Source organism: Podarcis gaigeae, assembly GCF_964106915.1.
Source record: "Podarcis gaigeae genome assembly, chromosome: 2".
Classification (NCBI taxonomy): domain Eukaryota; kingdom Metazoa; phylum Chordata; class Lepidosauria; order Squamata; family Lacertidae; genus Podarcis; species Podarcis gaigeae.
In genome coordinates, this window is record NC_139679.1 from 2,528,817 (window position 1) to 2,550,751 (window position 21,935).

General features: G+C 47.2%; 1 protein-coding gene and 1 long non-coding RNA gene across 4 annotated transcripts in view; one reads left to right on the plus strand and one right to left on the minus strand.

Annotated features, from left to right (window-relative positions):
- PDE1B (phosphodiesterase 1B) overlaps positions 1-21,935 on the minus strand; it is a 139,327-nt gene that overhangs the window by 13,794 nt on the left and 103,598 nt on the right. For all 3 annotated transcript variants that reach the window (XM_083729203.1, XM_083729204.1, XM_083729205.1), the window contains exons 3-11: positions 11,754-11,867; positions 10,772-10,954; positions 9,727-9,793; positions 8,879-8,995; positions 7,585-7,725; positions 5,795-5,895; positions 4,930-5,055; positions 1,732-1,833; positions 525-645 (exon numbers count right to left, since the gene is read on the minus strand). In XM_083729203.1, coding sequence (XP_083585329.1) covers positions 525-645; positions 1,732-1,833; positions 4,930-5,055; positions 5,795-5,895; positions 7,585-7,725; positions 8,879-8,995; positions 9,727-9,793; positions 10,772-10,954; positions 11,754-11,867 — 1,072 coding nt within the window. The remainder of the gene's footprint in view (positions 1-524; positions 646-1,731; positions 1,834-4,929; positions 5,056-5,794; positions 5,896-7,584; positions 7,726-8,878; positions 8,996-9,726; positions 9,794-10,771; positions 10,955-11,753; positions 11,868-21,935) is intronic.
- LOC310840126 lies at positions 15,275-16,949 on the plus strand. Its single transcript, XR_014561825.1, has 2 exons — positions 15,275-15,345; positions 16,603-16,949. It is a non-coding gene; the product is annotated as an uncharacterized lncRNA (long non-coding RNA).

The window sequence follows — 21,935 nt, forward strand, 5'->3', positions numbered from 1 at the left end:
TGTGTTTAAAACCAAACCCACATGTTCCCATGGCTACAGACTGGCAGCATGGGGAGGGGAAATGAAAACAAACAGGCCACCTGATAAGATACATTGCCTGGAGATCACAAATAGATGGCTTGCAACAGTCAGGGGGGTTATGGTTCTTCCTTCAACACAGCTCTTAGTCTCTGCTCAGGAATCCTAGCCCTTCTACCTCTGTATATTTCAGCAACTTTCTCTAAGGGATGCCTCCTACAAAATATTTCACACTTCCAATTCAAAACTACGGTAGATCCCAAACTGTAGATCAAAACTGCACTCAATACTGAAAGGAACACACAAGCATATTTTCATGGATTTGCCTTTCAGCATACTCACGGTGGAAGGAAGGTGGGGGAGATTCCTTTCTTGCTTGCAAATAATTTGAAGGCAAGAATGTAAAATTACATGCATGCGCCCCTTACTTGTGTGTCTGTTTTGTACGCAAGCGTAATAATCCCAGAGGAAACAGGCCTCTGGGTCACAGAGGTCACAGGATATACCTGTCGGAAGAATTCTTCCATGAGGGCCTTGGTCCATCGGGAGTGCACCGTCCACTGTTTGGTGGGGTGGCTGATGTCGGCTGCATGCAGCAACAAGGAGAGTGCTTTTGACTTGTCAATTCTGGAAAAGTATTATCATGGAAATAATGAGGATAGAGTAGGATCTTACCTCTGGCATACCCCACCTTCACCCTACAGGGTAAGGCAGCCACAAGGCCACTTGCCAACTGACCACAGACAAGTGATCTTAGCCCTCTGGCCAAGCAGGTCACATAGCACCACACAGATCCCTATTGTGAAAATCTTATTTCCACTGCAGTTTTCAAGCAGGCAAGAAAAAGGGAGAGTCCCTTCCAAGCCACTGGGGAACTTGGGGGAAAGTTCTGCTGTTTCTCATTTTTCTCCTGCCCTTTTCTCAAGCCCTCTGTGCATGTCAGAAATGGCAACCAAAAATAATGGCTGACTGGTAAGCCACGTCTATATTTATGGGCCTCTGTGCTTCAGTACAACCAGAACTCCTGAAAATAAGTCATGACATTCTAGATAAGTTAGTGGCTCAATTAGTAGAGAATGAGACTCTTAATCTCAGAGTCATGGCTTCAAGCCCCACATTGGGCAAAATATTCCTCCATTGCTGGAGGCTGGAACCTCAATTCTACAAGTCCATGACTCAAAACATAATGGGCTAAATAAATTGCTTCTCCTCCACCTCGCTCACACTGCTTCTGTGCTGCTGCTCTTCTGCCTTTCTTTGGTCTATTCTTAGAAAAACAGAGTCCTTCTGCTGGTACCATTCCCACAAAACCTGCTCCTTTTGAAAAGCCCCATGACTTTTCTTTGCGTAACTCCTTTAGTGAAATGCCATTAATAGAGGACAGGTTCCCCAGCATAACTAGAGCTAGGCTGAAATAAGCCCCTCTCCCTTTGGGCTTCAGACCTTGCTTCAAAGCATTGCCCTTGCTCTGAATTGTTACATCAGCACATGGCCAGCTCTGGTTGTCTAGCCAGATTTGTGATGTCATCACATTCACTGGAACACTGCTAGCTGGACATCCCCGGCCTTACCAAGTCACTGTTACTCTGCAAGGCTGGAAAAAAATAGGACTCAGGTCCCACTGTCCCTATCACCCCTCCCTTGGGCACCTCCATCCATGCCATATGGTCAGTGCCCCTGCCTCCCCCGCAGTCCCCTTCTTCTGCCACTTACCGCTCAAGCTGCTGCAGGGAGGTTTTCATGGACTTGACTTGCTGGAAGTGACAGGACATGTCCGTAGCCAGAACCATTTCAATCACAAGTGACCGGAGTTCCCTGAACCACACAAAACAGAAGGAAAGAGATATTCACACAGACTTTTCCTGTGTGTTTCATAAAATCATAGAATTGGAAGGGGCCTCGTAGGCTGTATAGTTTATTATTCTTGTCTCCCCAGATATTGGACTAGAACTCCTCTAATCCACAGACAGCTAAATCAGCTGTGGATGATGGGAGTTGTAGTCGTAACAACATCTTGGGACTCAAGGTTGAAGAATGCAAGAACACTGGTCTAGTCCAATGTCCTGCACAATGCAGGAAATCCAGAGCAAGAGCATCCCCAACAGAAGGCTGTCCAAATCCTCTGCTTCAAGCCCACGAACTCTCTGGGTAATTGCTTCCTTTATTGAACTGCTCTTACCATCAAGAGGTTTCTCATGGTGCACGAGCAAAAATCTACCCTCCTGTAACTTGAACCCATTGGATCTAGCTCTGCCTTGGGGCAGAAGGGCACATGTATTTTCTGTGTGACAGCTCTACCACCTGTACCATTATCTCCTCTTCTTCTTTAGTTTAACTATGGAACTTGCCCTCACAGTAGGCCATGCTGGCCACCAACCTGGATGGCTTTAAAAGAGGATTAGACACATTCCTGAGGTACATGACTATCAACAGGGCTATATTCTACCTCCCCTGCCAGAGACAGTAGATCTCTGAATACCAATTGCTGTGAAGGTGTGCCGAGTACTGTTGTGCTCAAGCTCAGCTTTCAGGCTTCCCACGGGCACCTGGGCGGCCACGGTGAGAACAGGATGCTGGACTGGATGGGCTCCTGGTCTGATCCAGCAGGCTCATCACAGGTCCTTACACCCAGTGGAGCCCTGACATTTGGTGAGAAAAGAAAGGATCTATCCATTTGGTCATCATGAATGGCTAGATTTGAGCAGATAATCTTTGATTCTGTTCCAAGATGTGTGTCAGGTAATAAGACTGCTGCGATGTGCTTTCTAAATGACCTCTAATATTGGTGGTTCTATCTTTTGCTCTGCATCCCAGGAGTCATGAGAAGCTCAAATGGTACTGAGTCACATAAATGCCTGTGTTCCCAAATATAATACATCTTCTCATTTACTCTTGCCTCCAGGAAGCCTTTGCAACGTTAAGCCTCCCAGCAAGGCCTTAGTAACTATAACACATTTATCAGGGTCTGTCAAACTCTATCCAATTTCATTCTTTTTCTGAAGATGAACAGATTCAATAGGTAATCATCATCGCAATTGTTTAGTCCTGTGCAGCTGCGTTTGAAGGAGAATTCTGTAAAACTCAAAACCTTACTCCCACTATTTCTTAGGACTGAACAAAAGATATAATCACACTTCTTCCATGTATAGGCACATCCAGACCATCGTTACAAAGCATCTGGCTACCCAGCATGCATAAGGGTGTCCTGTAAGTTCCAGGAGGAAGCCAAACATGATGGGACCCCATCAGAAGTGTATGGGAGGGGGGGCAGCTGTGTAGCTGGGTCTTTCCTATACCCCTCTTTTTTTCTCCAAGTGGTGTGATCCATGCAAGTATAAAGCAACTGCACAATCTGCAAATAGGGAATTCTCACAGAAAGTGAAAGGGGTGAGGTCTGGCCTGCACGAAAACCAAGTGATGTATCATGAAAAGTGAGCTGCCTATAGACCCTGTCAAGTTGACCTACAGAAACAACCCATGGGTTGCTTTTGAGTCTGGTCAGGAAGCAGGCCTGGATATGGGTAGTGAAAAGGGTTTGGAAACTGCCTTGGGCCAGGAAAGGGTTCCAAACCCAGGGTGCTGCCTAGGAAGGTGATGCTCTGGCCTGCTATGGTCCACGGGGTCACTAAGAGTTGGGCACGACTAAATGACTAAACAACAACAAGGAAGGTGATGTGGGTTGAAATCAAGGAGACAAGCAGGGCAAGCATGAAAAAACATTTGGAAGAAGGGATCTGGAGAAGCTCAGACCCTTATCACCTACACCAGTTGACTCCAGCTAAAAGTCTCATCATAAATTCCAAGCCTCTGAGCCTGTGTGTGCATGAAATGAACAAGTGAGGTTCTCTGCACTTTGACTCCAGAGTAGCTGGTTTTTCCTACATTGCAAGTGCTTTCTTTTTATGTGGTGTGTTGGCAGTCTGGGTATATTTCCAAGTGAAGGCAGGGGAGAGCCACAGCCTTCATCAACCCATGCAACAAATCCATATCGATTTATATACTATTTATAGCATATGGATTTCCTGGAAATGCCATTGTTTTCAGACCTGAAATCCAGTGGTAAAGTCCAGAAACAAATTCAAACTTCACTTGCTGCTTCTGTGAATTAAGCCTAATATTCTGACCTTGCTTCATGTACTGATGCACAAGTCATGAGTTCCTGTTTTCCTGGTCCTTACAGTATTGCTGTCATCACCCTCAACAGCCGGGGTGAGGAACCTATGCCCCTCCAGATGCTGCCAAGCTACAACACCCATCATCCCTGTCCATTGGCAATGCTGGCTGCAGCCAATCAGAGTTTGAATCCAACATCTAAAGGGTCACAAGTTCTCTGTCCATGATCAATAGGTAAAAGAGACATGGAGACCAAAAGTGGGTCCAGTGAATGAACTGGGAGCATCTGGTGCTATATAGAGCACAGGTGTGGGGAACCTTGGCCCTCCTGGTGTTGTTCAACCACAACTCCCATCAGCCTCAGCAAACATGGCCAATGGCCAGAGATGACAGAGATGACAGAAATGTAGTTCAGCAACATTTGGAAGGCCAAAGGTTATCCATACCTGCTGTGGTGTATTCAAAGCCTACTGGATGTGTGGACCTGAAATGAGACCATCAGGAGCTCAACAGAAACACGTATGAGCTTAAATAAAACAAAGTATTTAAAACTGGAATCCTAAACCCACCCAACTTAGTGGGGCAATTTCTGAGTAAGTAAGCATTGCACAATGAGAGGGCACTGTGTCCACAATCCTATCCACTTTAGCTGACAGCAGTGGTTGCAAACCATTGGCTTGACTCCCACAATGTCTGCCCCCTCCAGGAGAGTCCCCCCCATTCCCCCCATTCCAAGGCAACATCTTCCTCAGCAAGAGTGAGTCCAATCCGGCAGGCAGGAGGAGGACGAGGTCTCACACGAATTCGTCCTTGGTCAGGTTGACGAGGATGTTCATCTCATCCTCCTGCATCATGCGGAAGACAGCACTGATGTGGTGGTTCTCAAGCACCGAGCGGTCGTTGTACAAAATGGCCGTGTCTGACCTGGGGAAGGGAAGAACAACAGTACAGTTCAGAGGCAGCTTTAGCAATTCCAATTCCAATCTTGTTTCACAGGGATTGGGGCAGACATTCGAACACTTCTGATTTTCACCCATGCACCCACACGCATATCAGGTGCCATAGTCCAACACTCTAAGCATTGAACAGGGGGTATAGTTTGACCTGCACAGACTTGCCTGCAGTGGTGGTTGGAGCCAATTGAAGCTGGTAAGGTGGACGCCCAACGGTAAGTGAAGCCAGAACCAATGACAGGCAGAGCCACCATATTCAAGCCCTTCTTCATGTGCCTCCTCCAAGACAGGTCCAGAGGGTGGCAACACAAGAATGGGCCTTCTCTATAGTGGCTCCCCATTTGTGGAATGCTCTCCCCAGGGAGGCTCGCCTGGTGCCTTTGCTACATATCTTTAGGTGCCCGTCAAAAACATTCCTCTTCTCTCAGGCCTTTGGCTGCTTAAACCATCATGGCCTTTAAAACTGCAGAGGGGGGTTGTTTTTGTTTGTTACTATGCTAGGTCAGGGACTGGAACATGCTCTACCACTCAAAAGACTCTCTTTCACTTTTTTTTAATTGCTGCCCATTGTACCAATAAGCCTCTCTATCTCCCTCTTCCTCTCCCTCTCTCCCTCTCTCTCCCTCTCTCTCTCTCTCTCTCTCTCTCTCTCTCTCTCTCTCTCTCACACACACACACACACACACACGAAACAGATCCATATTGCTCACTTGGTTTGGATGTGGAAGCTGTTAGTGGTCCCTGTGTGCTCATAGTCATGGATTGCTGCCGCAAAGACAATGGCCAGGACCTCAATCTCTGTCAGGCAGTGCTGCAAAGGGGGACAGAAACAGGAGATGCCATCAGAACCTGTGGGGAGCCCTCCCTTGCCCAGCAGCAGAGACAGAGGAGGGGAAATACTATTTGCACCAGAGTATTCACCAGGATGGATCCCCTCTAGCCTCACATCTCTTTGCCTGGTTGGATATTCTCCTGTGTGGGTGAACAAGTCCAGTTCATACTCATGGATCACCCTCAGAATAGCATAGTGCTCTGGTGGCTTCCTAATGGCCAGGATAGGGGACCCCTTTCCATCCCAATGGATGTGTTTCCTTATGGGCAGCCTTCCTGTAGCCTTATGTCAGTGATGGGCAGAGCCAGAGGCAAAAGTAGGAGCAGCAACAAACATAACTTTCACTGTTGTACAGTAGTTAATTTCTGCACACACCCCTTTGGGCATCCTTCAGGTTGCATAGAGTTTCCTCAGGTTTCCTAGGTCTCCGGTTTCCCACCCCTGCTAAATTACTGATTTGCTGTATTACAAACTTCTGTGGACCAGAGCCCGTTTCATCAGATGCATGAAGCCTGTGACCTCCATAGAGAAATAGGAAATTGCTTTACATCAAGGCAAACCATTGGTCCCGCTAGCTTAGGACTGTCTATCCTGACTGGCAGTGGCTCTCTAGGATTCCCGATGGGGAATCTCTCTCAACCTTACCTGGGACTGCCACCTGTTGTACCACCCAGCTATGGCCAGGCACTGCCGCACTACAACCCCAATCATACTTGGACCATGCTGACTGGGGCTGATGGGACTTGGAGTCCAATTGGATCTGGGGTGTCACAGGTTCCTCATTCATCTGATGACATGGGCTCTGATCCATGAGACCACAATACATTTGTTCGTTATTATGATGCCACTAGACTCTATTGTTGTTTCATTGCCAAGAAACCAACCAGCTACCCCTCTGGAATCTATTGCAGCGCTGATGCAATAAGAGGCAGAAGCAGTCTGAACACACAGCACAAGGTAGGGAAATATGGAAGAAGAGTAGGAACTATGGCTTCTTTTCGACTGACAGAGGTGCTTTCAGCACCTGAAGATAAATCAGAAAAATCGCCATTGCAATAACTGCAAGTTTTATGGGTTGGATTTCTGCCTGTTGCATGGCTATTAAAGGTACAGAGTATCTATTAGAAATAAAACACAGCAACAAACAAGGAAAGAGATTGTGAGGAGAGAAGGGTCTGGCTTAGTGAATCGTTGCCTTCAGAAAGAAACCTCTTTTCCAGCTCCTGCCATTATGTTAAACCAAAAGAGGCCACTAGGAGTCGCTATGTTATTGATATCAATGCTCAGTGCTATTTTCCTAGAAAAGGGGGTGCAGGAATGTTTCCCTTGTTCTCTTATCATGGCAATGGCACCCACCTGAGAGGTGCTGGAACTGAGTTCTGGTGAGTTCCCACTGAAATAAAAGCCCTGTCAATGCTTCATATATAGATTTTCTAGAGATGGACTGTAAAAGAGGGCTTAGGACCATTAGTCATGTAGTGGACCCTTCATTTCTGTGATCTAGGACTGCATTACTGGACTTGGCCAAGATGAGAAACACACTTTCTAAGAGCATTAATGACCCATGATTCCCAGTTTGCCTACACCTAGAAGAGCTTTCCAAGATGGCACCATAGACACTTCTCAGTTAGAGAACCAGCAGACAGAATATCCACATGGTGCCCTCACCACCATGCCCGTGCGAAGCAGGAAGCAGTGCACAGTCTGGGTGACGTCAGCAGCGTGTATCTGGTTGTGATACGGGTTCTTGTATTTCCCATAACCAGCCTCCAGCGCATCAAGGAATGTCATGAGGTACACTGTGGGGATCTAGAGATAAATGAAAAGGTTAACAATGTACTCTCATTTTCCTACAGTATTGAAATACTGCCCCTCAATGAGGCCAAACATAGATTCACAAAATGTTTAGGGATATGTGTACCCCTGCGTACCCCCTGGTGGGGAAAAGCACTGGGAGTAGTCAAGGATATAGGATGCTGTCTCGTACCTAGGAAGTCCATCTAACTCAGTTTGGTAAAAGGTAAAGGACTCCTGGACGGTTAAGTCCAGTCAAAGGCAACTATGGGGTTACGATGCTCATCTCGCTTTCAGGCCGAGGGAGCCGGTGTTTGACAGCTTTCTGGGTCATGTGGCCAGCAGGACTAAACTGCTTCTGGTGCGACAAGACGCCGCGACGAGTGCCAGAGTGCACGGAAACACTGTTTACCTTCCCGCTAATAGTGGTAGCTATTTATCTACTTGCACTAGTGTGCTTTCGAACTGCTAGGTTGGCAGGAGCTGGGATAGAGCAACAGGAGCTCACCGACTGGCAAGCCAAAGAGGCTCAGTGGTTTAGACGACAGCGCCACCCACTCCCACTAACTCCCACAGGGTCTCTGGCATGGCTTTTTCCCAGTACCTAGATATGCCAGGAATTGAACCTGGGATCTTTTGCATGCAGTGTGGGACCCATCCTTACAAAAAAAGTCACAGGCTGACATCTATGCTCTGATGCAGAACCCTCCAGTCTTCACTTAAGATTCCAGCACACACACACACAGTGGCAAAGAGACAGTTTATAAGTGGAAGATCCCAGGGCGATCACGTTCCTTGTCCGGAATGCACGTGAGTCCTCCACCCGCACTATCCCATCACTAACCTCTTGAAAAACAGAAATAAGAAATGACCCTTATGCCCTATGGCAGCATGAACTTCAAGGGCATCTCTCTGTCCTAAGGGGCTGGGGCGTTCCAGAATGAGGAATGACCTGCTCTTAAAAAGGGGGCCCCTTAACAAAAAGATCACTTCCTTTAAATACAGAACATCCCAGGCTTGGAAGAAGCTTTCTTTTTTGGGCTCTGGAGCTCAGGGTAGCTGCTTGTTTGGTGCCCTGGAGTCTTTATTTTGTAGGAGGGGTATGGAATAGCTCTTTAATAAATCATCATAATAACAACACTGTGATTATACACATGCTATTTCTTACCTTGAAGCGGCTGTTGAGGTTGTGGCGGGTGAGCAGTTCAAAGACAATCGTGCGCAAGGCATGGTCCTCGCTCACCTTATTCAGCGCAAAGACATCAAAAAACCAAAGGTCAAGAGTCTACACAAGAAAAGCCAAAAAAGAAATGTAAAAAAGGAGGACTATGTCCTGAGCATAGTGCACTTAACTGGTACAGATGGAGAAAGAATGAGCATCAGAAGAAAGGAAACCTTCCATCTCTCAACTTTGGAGTATGTTGAACAAAAAGTATTTCCACAAAGAGTTCCTTTAAGCCTGTGCAAAAAGCATTTTGCTTTTGCAGTGATGAGATGTAGCTGGTCCCCTACGCATCCAACAAGATTGTAGGCCATTAATTCCTGATAAAAAACCACCGCTTTCAGCCCCAGTGTCTCTCTTTTAAAAAGTTACGGCAAAACAAAGGAGGAAAGCTAGGAAAGTTTCCTTGACTCATGCAACTTGATCACAGAAAATGGGTCAGGGTATAAACAATCAGTGCCTTTTTTGGGACAGTATCCATTGGAACAGAGTACCACCAGGACTCCTTCTTTTTGCTGTTCATGGCAGCCATTTTGTGCTGGGACCCACAGCATGAATACCAGCCTTCTACTTTTTTGCCCCCCAGAAAGCAGAGTGAATAACTACCAGCTTGAGAGGTTGGGGCCGGTGCAGAAGCATCACGTCAAGGAAGGAAGCAAACGAAGTTAAGGCTGCAATCCTACACACCCCCCTACCTGGGAGTCAGCCCTCTTAAACTCAGTGGGCTTACTTCTGAGTAGACATGGGCAGGATTGGGCAGTAAGTCCAGCATCCCCCTAATAGAGCTGCATTACCTTCAGGCAGTTGATGACAGAGGGAGAATAGTTTGGCCCCACCGCTGTGTAAGTCCGACGGAACATCCTGCAGAGCAGATAACAGCAGGTCAGGCTCCCCATGGCACATCTGGACTGCATCCCCATAGAGACATCTCCCAAACCCCACTGAGTATCCAGATGTCTGAGTGCTGGATAAAATACTGCATCCAAGACCCTCTCCTTACATACCAGGCCAGCAGTCCTCAATCCTTCCAAACCCAGGAAATTCAAATGGGACTTGACTTTCAATCTTTGCACCTTATAGATCAGGTTGGGGAGCCCTTTTTTCAGCCTGGGGGCCAGGGCTAAAAGTGGGTGGGTCAATGGCTGTACGTGTTGCCTTTCTCTGTCCTCTTTCCAGAGAAAGAAGAGGTGTTCTCACAGCTTAAGGACAGGCTCCAGCCAGGCAAAACAATTGAAGAGGGTGTGAAGCAGGGCTGGTGAAGAGTGTGGTCAAAGGAGAACTGGCGTTGCCTGTGGAGAGTTTCAACAGCCGCACAGAGAAGACTGGAGGGATGCATTTGGTCCACAAGGCCTCATGTTCCTCACCTCGGTTATATGTTATCTTTGCCCTTACTATATCTATCTGGGTCTGCTGCCTTCCACCTCCTCCTCCTGCTTGCTCAACCCAGGTGGAATCTACCCACATATAAAAAACACTGTGAAAATGCTTTTTAAAAAAACGTTTTGAAAACTATACTGAATTTGTCATAACTCACCATTGCCATCTAGTGTCACATTTGTATATTGCATGAGGCAACACACTTAAAACATTTTATTTACAGCTGTATAGCTGAGCCCCTGGTCCTTCTTACTCCTTTCCTTTCCAAATGATAGCCAGGGCACCCTGATATAGTCACCAACAAGGCACAGTTGTGGGGCAGGACCCACTCATTGGGCCAATGTACTAGGCCAACGCATGAAACAGATGGAGGACCATCCCCATCTGGAGCAGCCCTGTTCCAACAACACACACACACACACACACACACACACACACACACACACAGCACTCCGTCCAGACCTCTCAACAAAGATGCCAGCTTGAACAGCATGCACAATGCTGCGGAACTTGGGCTTCTCCTCAGATCGACGTCCCTTGGCGCGGGTCTGCTGCGTGAAGGTGGAGGCCAGCCAGTCCCGCACCTCAGAGGGAACTGCATCCGACTTGATCTCCTGGAGTTCATCTTCCGTGTCCAAGATCTGCCTGGAACAGGAAAAATGAGCAGTGAGGAGCAGTGAGTGTTTTAGTGAGAAAGGCACTGCAAAGAGAAGCAGAACTGCAGTTAAAACTGAGAGGGATAATGAGGGAGAAGGAGAAAGGGAAGAGGAAGAGAAATAATCTGGAAATTGGCCAAATTCTGGCATATCAAATTCTGACTTTCGTAAAAGCTGTGATTACAAGATTCAGTTTCAGGGATGCTTCACTGGCCAGTTCAACAGGCTGCACTTATTTCCTCCTAAGTTCTCTGAACTGAACAGCTTCCAACAGGCTGCAAAGGTCTGCTATTCCTTATGCAGAAACAAATTGAGGTAAGGAAGAGGATAAAATCAAATTCTCCTGAGCCTCCAGAGACACCCTGCGAATTAGAGATGCTTTGTGTAGCCCAGGAGATTAGCTTGGGGGAGATGGTGAGTCCTGTGGCATAGGTGAGGTTTGGGCACAGGGAAAGGGTTTATAAATGAGCGGGGCCCAAGGATAGTGTGCTCTTTACAGTGGCAATCCCAGAGTCAGTGCTAGAGGGGAGTCATAACTTTTCCTGCTCCCAGCATGTACTGGGGTCTACAGGGAACTGCCTCTCCTCATGAGATCTCATCTGACTCAGGGTCAGGTCCCAACACTACTGAACTGTTTCCAACAGCATGCAAAACACCCACCTGAGCTTCTAAAACAGTCTCCCTAGACTTGCAGGCTCTGCACTTTAACCAGTGGCTAGCTCAGTGCTTATTTCTGGGTCCTCTCTGGAAACGGGGTCAGGCAAGACACACGAGCCCCACAGCCTCACCTGGTCTCATCAATGTAGACAGCTTCCAGCAATGAAGCAGTATATTCCAAGTTCTTCTTCAGCTCCACCAGATTCACCTCTCCCGTCTCCAACTGTTTCACCATGTACCGCAGCCTGGAGGGGGAAATGGAAGCACAGGGAAGGGGGAAATGAGTAAGAGGGAAGCAGAACCTTGCAGAGCTCTCTGGGTCATCCATCAAAGGGCAGCCCACTCCCATCATTACCTTGTGAGGGACTGCTGGGGAGAAATGGAGCCAATGGAATTTACACCAGTGAAATCACTCATTTGCTGTGATAATGTGGTAGCTGAATTGGGCACATATGTGTCCAAACCCCATTCCACAAAAAAGAAACTGAAAAATGAATTGTGGATCAAAAACAGCCCAATGAGGACTGAGCATGCTCAGTAGGCATGGAATGCTGAATGGCTATTAAGCAGGTGGAGAGAAGAACTCTAGCAGGAGAAGGGATGGAATGGAGTGAGTGGAACCCTGAACAGAATAATGCCACACTGGACCTCTCTGTTGCAGTGCCTCACTCATATACACAAAAGCCAGTTTCCTGGCTTCTCTCTGTTGGTTGTGCTTCACCCTGATGCAAGATGGCTCTCCTATGTTGAGAGCCTGACAATGGAGCTGAAAATGGCATGTTAAGCAATGCACCTTGGGCCATCTGCTCCCTTGATGGGGCACATCACTAGTTAATAACAAGCCATCAAGCTCAGCTGGGTGTGTGGTCCATAATGTTTCATTTCCAGTTAATCAGCCCTATTGTTCCGCTTGAAGGACATTAATGTAAAAACATTGAACACTTCAGGAGAACCAAATGAGTAGAGATCATTACAGCATGATTATCCTTTTAATGAAATGGTAAAAACCACACACACACACACACACACACACACACAACCCATGTCGTTTCCTGTGGAGCAAAACTACCTGTTAAGAAAAACACAGGCCTGCCGCCAAAACTAGAAGTTGCATGCTGACCCATAGAATTGTAGAGCTGGAAGGAGCCCAATGATCATCTAGTGCAGGGATGTCCAACTGGTTGGCCGTGATCGACAGGTCAATCTCCTTATGCTAGCGATCAGTCGGGGGCTCATTTTCCTCTGTTGGGTAAAAAGAGCATCCAGCCCTGCCCCCTTGCTCTGCCCTTACAACAAATAATTAAATGCATACACACTGTGATATATATTAGAGGATTCCACTTGTCTTTAAAATTTTCTCTTGTCTATCTTGTCTCAGTCTAATGAATTCTGTAAATTTATACGTCATTTCTAGCTTCCAATTTTTTTTGCTAACCATTCTTTCACTGTTGGTGGTGACCTACTTTTTTATTTTATTTTCAGTAACTGCAATAGGTGGACTCAAAACAAGAATAATCAATTGGGCCAAGTTAGTGAACAATTAAAGGGATAGGAAAGCATAATGGATCAGTTTGATTTGCAGGTTAAGATTATACATGCATCATTTGCTAGTCTTCATATGCTGTGGGCTTTATGTGTGTATTTTATCATTTTAATATAAAACAGCCTTGCTTTATCAGCTTAGTTTTCACTGAGTTGGTGAATTAGGCTCTGTGCTGAATTGTGTTGAATCGAAGGTGAGTGCTCACATGGCCGAGAAACAGGTTTACCACCTAAGATGGCTATCTATCTATCTATCTATCTATCTATCTATCTATCACGTAAAAGTTATACACCATAAACATAAGTTTAACACATGTTTTTTTAAAGGTTCTTTCGAATCTTGAGACCTCCTTCCTTCCCTGCATGAGTTCCAATTCTAAATGTTATTCCTGCATATTTTCTGTAATCTATCTGTTATATAAAAATAGTATCCCAAATCCATGTTACATTACAAGTGCGAATGCATTCTTGCCAATGATTTCAGCTGTTTACAGTGATCTCTCAAATATGTTAGAAAGTTATTCCAGTCTTTTTAAAATACTTGGTCTTCCTGATTCTAAGATGGTAATCCTAACCCCATTTCACTGAGAGCAAGTCCTACTGAATTCAAGAGGACTTGCTTCTGAGTAGGCATGGTTAGGACTGCAGCTTAGGTAGAAGCATAGAATTAGTTGGAAGTTGGAAGAGACCCCAGGGGTCATCTGGTCTATCCCCCTGCAATGCAGGTAAGAAGCAGATCTTGGTCAGTTTGGTTCGATGTTTGTTTGTTACTGTTGTTTATTAAAGAATCTAAGGAGCTCAAGGTGGTCTACATGGTTCTCCTCCCCACTTCCTCCTCCCAACAACCCTGTGAGGTGGCTTAGGCTGAGACATGGTGACCATACCCAGTGAGCCTCATATGGCTCAGTGGGGATTTGAACCTTGATCTCCCAGGTCACAGTTCAACACTAACCATTGCGCCATACGGCTCTCTTGAGCCACTCTTCTCCTTCAATGCCATGATGGCAAACCACAGGTTAGGATAGCATGGCAAAGAAAAAGGTAGTCTAATTTCTGCCTCTCCAGTATTGAGCTAGACTTGCCATTTGTATCCAGGGTGCCTTTTGCCTTCTGCAGTGGATGTATGCTCTTCCCCCTCTTAAAGCATCACACAACACCTGCACACCTGTTTAAATCATCTCCCACGCAGATGCAGAATTGCTTCAGGCTCCTTCAAGCTGAAGTCTTTCTTTGCGTGTCTTGTACACCAACTCTCTCCCACTTGCTCTGCAGCAAAGACCTGGCTTGCATTTCACAAACTGGGGACCAGCTGGCCTTTTATTGCTTTCTTGAAAGGGCAGGTTGGTGCCCCGGCTGGCCAAGGGAATAGCAATTGCGCATAAAGAGCCACTTAGCCAATTCCCAGGCTGGCACTCCAAAGCAGAGAGATCTGTGCTGCAGGCTAGGCTGGGACAACAAGTAAGAGTCAAAAGAGAGGGAGATGACAAAGCCATCTGCTTTCTTCTTGCTTCTCAATGGTCTCGTCATTCCTTGCGGAGGCTAAGGAGTCAGCGCTCTCCTCTTTAACAAAATGCATCCCAGAGGGGGGATTATTTTGCTTTGCACAGGCCTTGCCTCCTTAAAATAAAAATGCCATTGCTGGCTGTTCTCCCACAGGAAAGGATTTACACGACCCACAGATGCCTAGGGAAGGGTTTCCAATGGCAAAGATGCTCAGATACGCTCAGTGGCGCTGCTCAGCACCACCAGTGCAATGCACTGTGCATGGGAGGTGGGGAGTAGGATTCAGGTGCTCCTGGGCATGTGGAGGGGAGTTTGCCTAGGTCCTCTCAGCTATCTGTGCCTCCCCAGCAGTCTCCTCAAGCACAAACAAAGGGGAATGGTTTCAGTGGGATTTCACTCCAGCCGGCTGAGTTCCTACACTAGGAATCTGTTTGCTCTTATGGGCTTTGCTGCGGTGTTCTATTACCATGGCAACGGCCTGAGAGACTCAAGTTACTGAGCAGAGATGGACACATGTAGGGAGGAGGTATCTCTGTGTGTGATGCAGTCTTCCAAAAATGCCCAAGGTTCCTAAAAGCCACTGGGCCAGGAGATTACCCATTACCTAGCACAGTCAATCCTGGAAGTGCTTGTTCTCTACATCAAGCCTCCCTACAGCCCCGTGCCACTACAGAAGGGGTGAGGGAAGGGTGTCTGAGCAAGGGCGCTTCCAGGCTGTCACTACTTTGGGGTTGGATTCAGCTGCCTTCTGGCAAATTCAGCTTGCACAGTTATAGTTGGTCGTGGTGGGGGGTCTTGCACAAGAAGCCCACTTCCCCTAAAGATCAGACTTTATACATTAAGGGGAATGCACTGAGAAGTGTGGGATTGTACTTCTTTGGTGCAGCAGCAGCAGCATTTACCTTCCCAAGGAAGAAATCAGAATGACTGCTCAATAAGCAACTGCCATCACCTGACAACAGCTGCAAGGATGAATGCCCAATGGATAGGTCTTCTGCACAGGCTTCACTACCATTATAATCCATTTTTGGTCCAGTGCAGTTAACAGCCTTGGCTCTTTGTGGCAAGGAAAGCCAGTATAGCACAGTAGTCAGAATGTCAGACTGGGACTGGGATCCTCACTCAGCTGTGATTCTCACCAGGTGACCCTGAGTAACCTCGCAGCCTATCCTACCTCACAGGGTTGTTGTCAGGATAAAGTAGGCAGAGGGGGGTACAGTGGGAGGAAGGGTATGGTTTTTATATTTAAAAAGAATTAAAAATTCATATTTTTTTAAGGAAATGAGATAGTATGAATGTCAGCACTTAATGTTTGTAAGGTGGCTATATTTCACCTCCCCTGTTGGAGGCAGTGTGCCTCTGAGTACCAGTTGCTGGGAAGGGCAAGTGCTGTTGAGCTCAGGTTCCACTCACTTGCCGGCTTCTCACAGGCATCTGGTTGGTCATTGTAACAACAGAGTCGATGGAACTCCTTTGGCCTGATCTAGCAGGGCTCTTTTTACATTCTTAGAATGCACATTCTTATTGGTCACATTGCCTGGAATATGACTTCCAAGTCTCACACACATGCCTGGAAGAGACTGAGGCTGAAGATGTTAACCTGCCTGGTTTAGGAATCACTCAGTTACCTGGGATTCTGCTGGAATTGGAAGAGCTACTTGGGATTTCTGAATTGTGTGGAGAACATGCTGTATGTGCAAAAGGTCCCGGGGTTCATTCCTCTGCATCACTAAAGTAGGGCTGGGAAAGACTCCTGCCTGAAGCCCTGGAGAGGCCCTGCTGATCAGGGATAGGCAATTCTGAACTAGATAGACTAACAATCCAAGTCATTATAAAACAGTTCCATATGCTCCTTTGTCTTGGAACTTCGAAGACGTTCATGCATACATCAGTGTCACACTGCAGCATTTCAAAGACTTTCTTTCCACTTTGCAGATCCAGATGGCTCTGAGTCAGGGCAACATTGAAGGGGGAGGGGGGAGATGCATTTTCCTGGCCAGCTACAATGCTGAGAAATGACTGAGGAGCCCCCTAATGCCATTGCAGGGCCTTGAGCGTGTTAACCAGCACCTGGCAATCGGATTAGGGACTGCAAATTCAATTACAGAGCCCAGGCTCATGCATTTGAGCAATTACTGCTGCCTCCGGTCGAGTCACATGAATCCTGGAAGCAAGTCATGCGGAAGAACGTGAAGGTCTGGAAAACCAGTGATACCACTGTGCATGTAGCATCACCCACTGGGAGTGAAGCAGTGCAAGAAGTATAATGACGAGTGAGCATGGCCAATGGTCAGCGATGATGAGGTCAAACACCACCTGGACAGCAGAACATTGGCTGCTCCAGCCTAATGAGTAGCCTTGGGCCAAGGGCCTCTTTCAGCCCAATCTCCCTCACAGGGTTGCTGTAAAGATAAGTCAGGTGGAAGGGAGAACAAGGGATGCTGGCCTGAGTTCTCTAGCTAAAAGAGCAGGATGGAGATGGTGATAATTTGGCATAAGTGTCTCTGGGCTGAAGCCATCCCCAGATAGTATGGGATCTCAAAGAGATCTGTTTGGACAAGTCTCCAGCCACGTGGGGAATAATACAGCAGCAAATGTTTTGCTCTGTGAGAACAAAGGGCAGCCCTGAGCTCTGTATAATGAACAGGGTTTTAATTAAGCAAGCTGATAAAACATTAGAAAATAAAGACTGCACCAGAGAAAGGGGGCGATGGCCCATGAATTTCCTGGAGAGTCTTTCCTAACACAAAAGCAGGCAAAAGAGGAAGGCTGCCACGTAGGATTGACAGCAACCATCCAACAATGGCTAATTGCCAATTTTATATAACAAACCAGGGGTAGAGGTGGGGGTTCCTGGAGTTACCACTTTCTGCTATATGTAGGGGGAGGGCTGCATATGGGAGCTGGCATCTGGCAACATCAGGAGGGCCAAAAGTTTCCCATCCCTCTTGTAAGCCATGGTGCTAGCTCCTGTACATGTTTTAAGGTGCCTCCAGACATTCAGTATTTTGTGGAAGGAATTGAAGTATATATCCAAGCTTCAGGTTTGTGTATTTAAAGTGGATTAAATAAGGCTGTCAATTGATAAGGCTATCAGGGCTCATCCAGACCTCCTTCTGTGCCATGTTTCTAAGACCAAGTCTGCATTTTAAAGCTCTGTGTCCGAGTGCTTCTTCCCCCATCCACCCCAACCAGCGCTTACCTCAAGAAAACCCTCCCTTTACTGCTGAACCAGAGCCAATGGCAATTCACAGAAAACCCCAATTGAGCATTACTGTAAAGAGTAGGTTTTCCTTGGGAAAGTGGTGGGGCAAAAGGCAAAACAAGGCTTGGACACAGACAGGGAAAGCATGCATCTGTGCCCAGAAAGTGTGGGGCAAAAGGTAAGTGTGGATGAGCCCCCCGTGGCTCTGAGCCTCAATGGCTACGCTCTGCCCCCAAAGTCAGAAGCAGCAATGCTTCCATATCCCAGCTGATGGAAAGTACAGGAGGGGAGAAGGCTGCTCTTGCACTCACGTCCTGCTTGCAGGTTTCCCACAGGTATCTGGCTGGCCACTGTGAGAACAGAATGCTGGACTAGATGGGCCACTGGTCGGATCCAAGAGGGCTCTTGTGCAACAAAAAGCAACAGGGAAGTGCACTGAAAAGTGTAGGAGGAACAACTGAATAACACCCCACAAGCAAATCAGGATAAATGCTCATCGTGGTATAAAGGTAAAGGGACCCCTGGCTGTTAGGTCCAGTCATGACCAACTCTGGGGTTGCGGCGCTCATCTCGCTTTATTGGCCGAGGGAGCCGGCGTACAGCTTCTGGGTCATGTGGCCAGCATGACAAAGCCGCTTCTGGCAAACCAGAGCAGCACAAGGAAACGCCGTTTACCTTCCCGCCGGAGCAGTACCTATTTATCTACTTGCACTTTGACGTTCTTTCAAACTGCTAGGTTGGCAGGAGCAGGGACCGAGCAACGGGAGCTCACCCCTTCGCGGGGATTCAAACCGCCGATCGCCTGATCGGCAAGTCCTAGGCTCTGTGGTTTAACGCACAGCGCCACCCACATCCCTCATTGTGGTATAGTTGCCCATTAAACAAATCAGAACAAATGCTCAATGAAGACCCGACACAGTCTACCTCCATGTAAGCTACATGCAAGCAAATCAGGATGAATGCTCAAAAACAGGTCGCTCAGAGGAGCCCCAGGTTTCAACTTGCACTTCATCTAACACAGCAGCCAGTGCTTCACAGTAAGAACAATAAGTAATAATACTCATTATAATGTGTGGTCCGGCACCAGTTCTATATCCAAGGCACAGCAAAGCTCATGACAACTTGGATTATGGCACCACACATTCTATCAGCCTGCGTTCTATGTGAATAATCATCACCTTGGCTGGGCCGGTGAGGGGGATCGGGCGACGTCGCCCAGAGCAGACTTTCCGGTTCCACTGCCTCATGATTGATTCATTGGCCAGAGCATCTCCCTCGCCGGCTGTCAAGCCAGCCTCCCATGCTGAGCAATTTACACAGCAAGGCTGTAATCTGGGCCCACTATCTTTTCAATTAGCCAGGAAAGGTGGAAGGCAAGCTGTGATGCCACTGAAGGATGGGGTGGGGGGACAAGAAACAGAATGGGTGTTTAAAGTGCTTCAGAGCCAACAGCAAGGGCAAAGTCAAGGAGACATTAGTCTGAGATGTGTTGCACTTAGAAGATGCTCTCCCAAAGCGCAGCCCACCCGGTTTCTTCCCATTTCATCCCATAGGATCAGGAGTGGGCAGGGGATTCTGCTTGAGCATGATCTGTGGCAGAGAGCACATGTTGACAGTGTGTGGAGGCAGAGCCCAAAGGGGGTACATCACCCCCTCTCTCTACCCCCCTCCTCTCTCTTTCTCTCTGTCTCCCATTTTTTCTTTCTTTTCTACCACTATGAAATTAGGCCAGAGGTAGGGAACCTGTGGCCCTTCAGATGCTGGTGGAATTTCAGCTCCCATCATCCCTGACTACTGATCATGTTGGCTGGGGCTGATGGGAGCTGGAGTCCCACAGTATCTCTGGAAGTCCATAGGTTCCTCATTCTGGCATTTCAGAAAGCAACAAGGAAGTCTGTTGTGGGCTGCAGTTCTGCACACATTTACCTGGAGTAAATTTGACCCCATCTGACTCAATGGGGGTTACATGTGGGCAGATATGCATAGGATTGCACTGTCAGCAAACTCTCAGAAGGCAGAGTGAGGTAGGCTGCAATCCTCCACCTGCTTACTCAGGAGTAAGTCCCATTGAACTCTGGAAGTTGAAATCGAGAGAGAATAACTTGCCTTTGGCCCCCTTGGCCCCCTCATAAGCTCATGGCAGAGGTGAGATGCAAATCAGGGACTCCAACTTTTGTAGCTTACTCGAAGGCACTGCTCCATATCTCTTACTGAGATTTCTGGCATTAGCTTTCTTGTGGTCAGGGCCAGACTCCTTCCATGTGTCCATGTAGAATCAGTTATGCAAAAGTGTTATGCAAAAGGATGCAAATGTGATGGGCTTGCACAAACAAAACACATCTTTCAGAATCCAGCTCCTCTTAACAGTGGGGCAGCCTCTTCCATGGAGTGTTTTGGAGCCACAGAAGAATTCAATCATTCACCTTATTTTGTTTATTGGGAATAAACAGATAAAAATCATTTCCTGGGCTTGAGTCCGACCCTTCGCTGCAAGCTTCTGAGAATTAATTAATTATATATAGATTTTGTATATGAAGTATCAGTCCTTCATTCTGCTTAGAAACACAATCTTATACAAACAGGATTCTAGTGACATTAAAGTGGTACTTAAAGCCATCACCTTAATGGCCCTATAATCATACTAAATTATCATATAAAGCAACTATGCTTTGTAGGTATAATTTAAAAAAGAAAAGGCATATCCTTGCCCCCAAAGCTTACCATCTAAAATTTCAAGTGAGGGAGGGTAGTCAACAGAGTCAAGTATAATGGGCAAAGTTACATGTACTAAGGGTTGATTTCTATAACAGGTGAGGATTAATAGCTTTGAAGGATAAAAAGGATTTTCAGGAGGGATTTCAAGGCCAAGAGAATAGGCATTCTGAAGGAGAGCTGCGGGCATCAGAGGGAGCTTAATTAGAGCTGGGGGGTTAGTCTGACTCTTCGCTATTGCTCCTCTCGTGAGTGTGTGAGGGTGTGTGAGTAAGAGGCAGCAACAGAGAATGCACAGAGTGCAATTCCAGAACCAATGACTCCACGCACACCAGGACTAGAGAGGAGGGGCACACAGGGGGTCTTCAGAAGGTGCAGCTGGCAAGACAGCCTCCGCTTTCTGAAATCTGCTCTTCTGTGCAGGAGGTGCAGAAGCACCCCCACCCTCTTTTTGAATCTGGCCACCCTAAAGGTATTGGAAGCCCCAGTGTAACACCGTTGTGTTGCAGCTTGTCCACACCTCCCAAAAGAGAAAAGAGTTAATTGCACAAATTAAAGTGCTATTTCTCCTGACTGCACAATTCTTTCACATAGCAAAAGATCAGCAACTTCCACAAGGTGCAAGAAACATTTAGTCAGCCCAATTTCTAGTATGCTTCCTCCCCAAGGGCTTTGGGTTGGTAACAACACCTGGAACATCCACTGTCCAAAACCAATTAAAAGGAATAAAGGAAATGCATGTTTACTCAGAGGTAAGTTCAGGGCCAGCCCAAGAGGCTAACCACAAAATGGCACCCCTCTCCAGGAAAGAAGGAGTGAGTGGAGGTCTACACTGGGAACAGAGGGCAGAGAATCCATCAACCTTACATGAACATTGAAGTGGGAATCAAAGGCCATCATAGGAGGAAAATCATACCAGGTGAGTGCAGAGCCCAGAAGAGCACAGTGGGCAGCCTCTGTCACTTCCTCCCTAGTGGTGAGAGGAGACCAGCAGCACATCCTATTTGCCAGGAAGACACTACAGAGGTGGTATTGGGTTGGCCGCCAAGGAAATGGCAGATCTGGCCTCTAAGGAGAGTGCTGCAGCTGTCACTGCCATCATGGCAGCATTCATTGGAGGATGGATCTGCTGCCCCTATGGATCCTGCCACTCGAGGGTGTCGCCTCACCTTGCCTCATCGGTGGGGCCAGCCCTAGGTAAACCCCACAAAGGGGCTCAATGGGGCTGGCTCACAGTTCAAGTGTATAGGATTGCAGCCTCTATGATTCTTAAGAGTCATCCTTTGATGTCATAAAGGACATAAGCACTGAGTTGGGAGAGACCCAAAGGCTAGCATAAGATAGGTAAAGG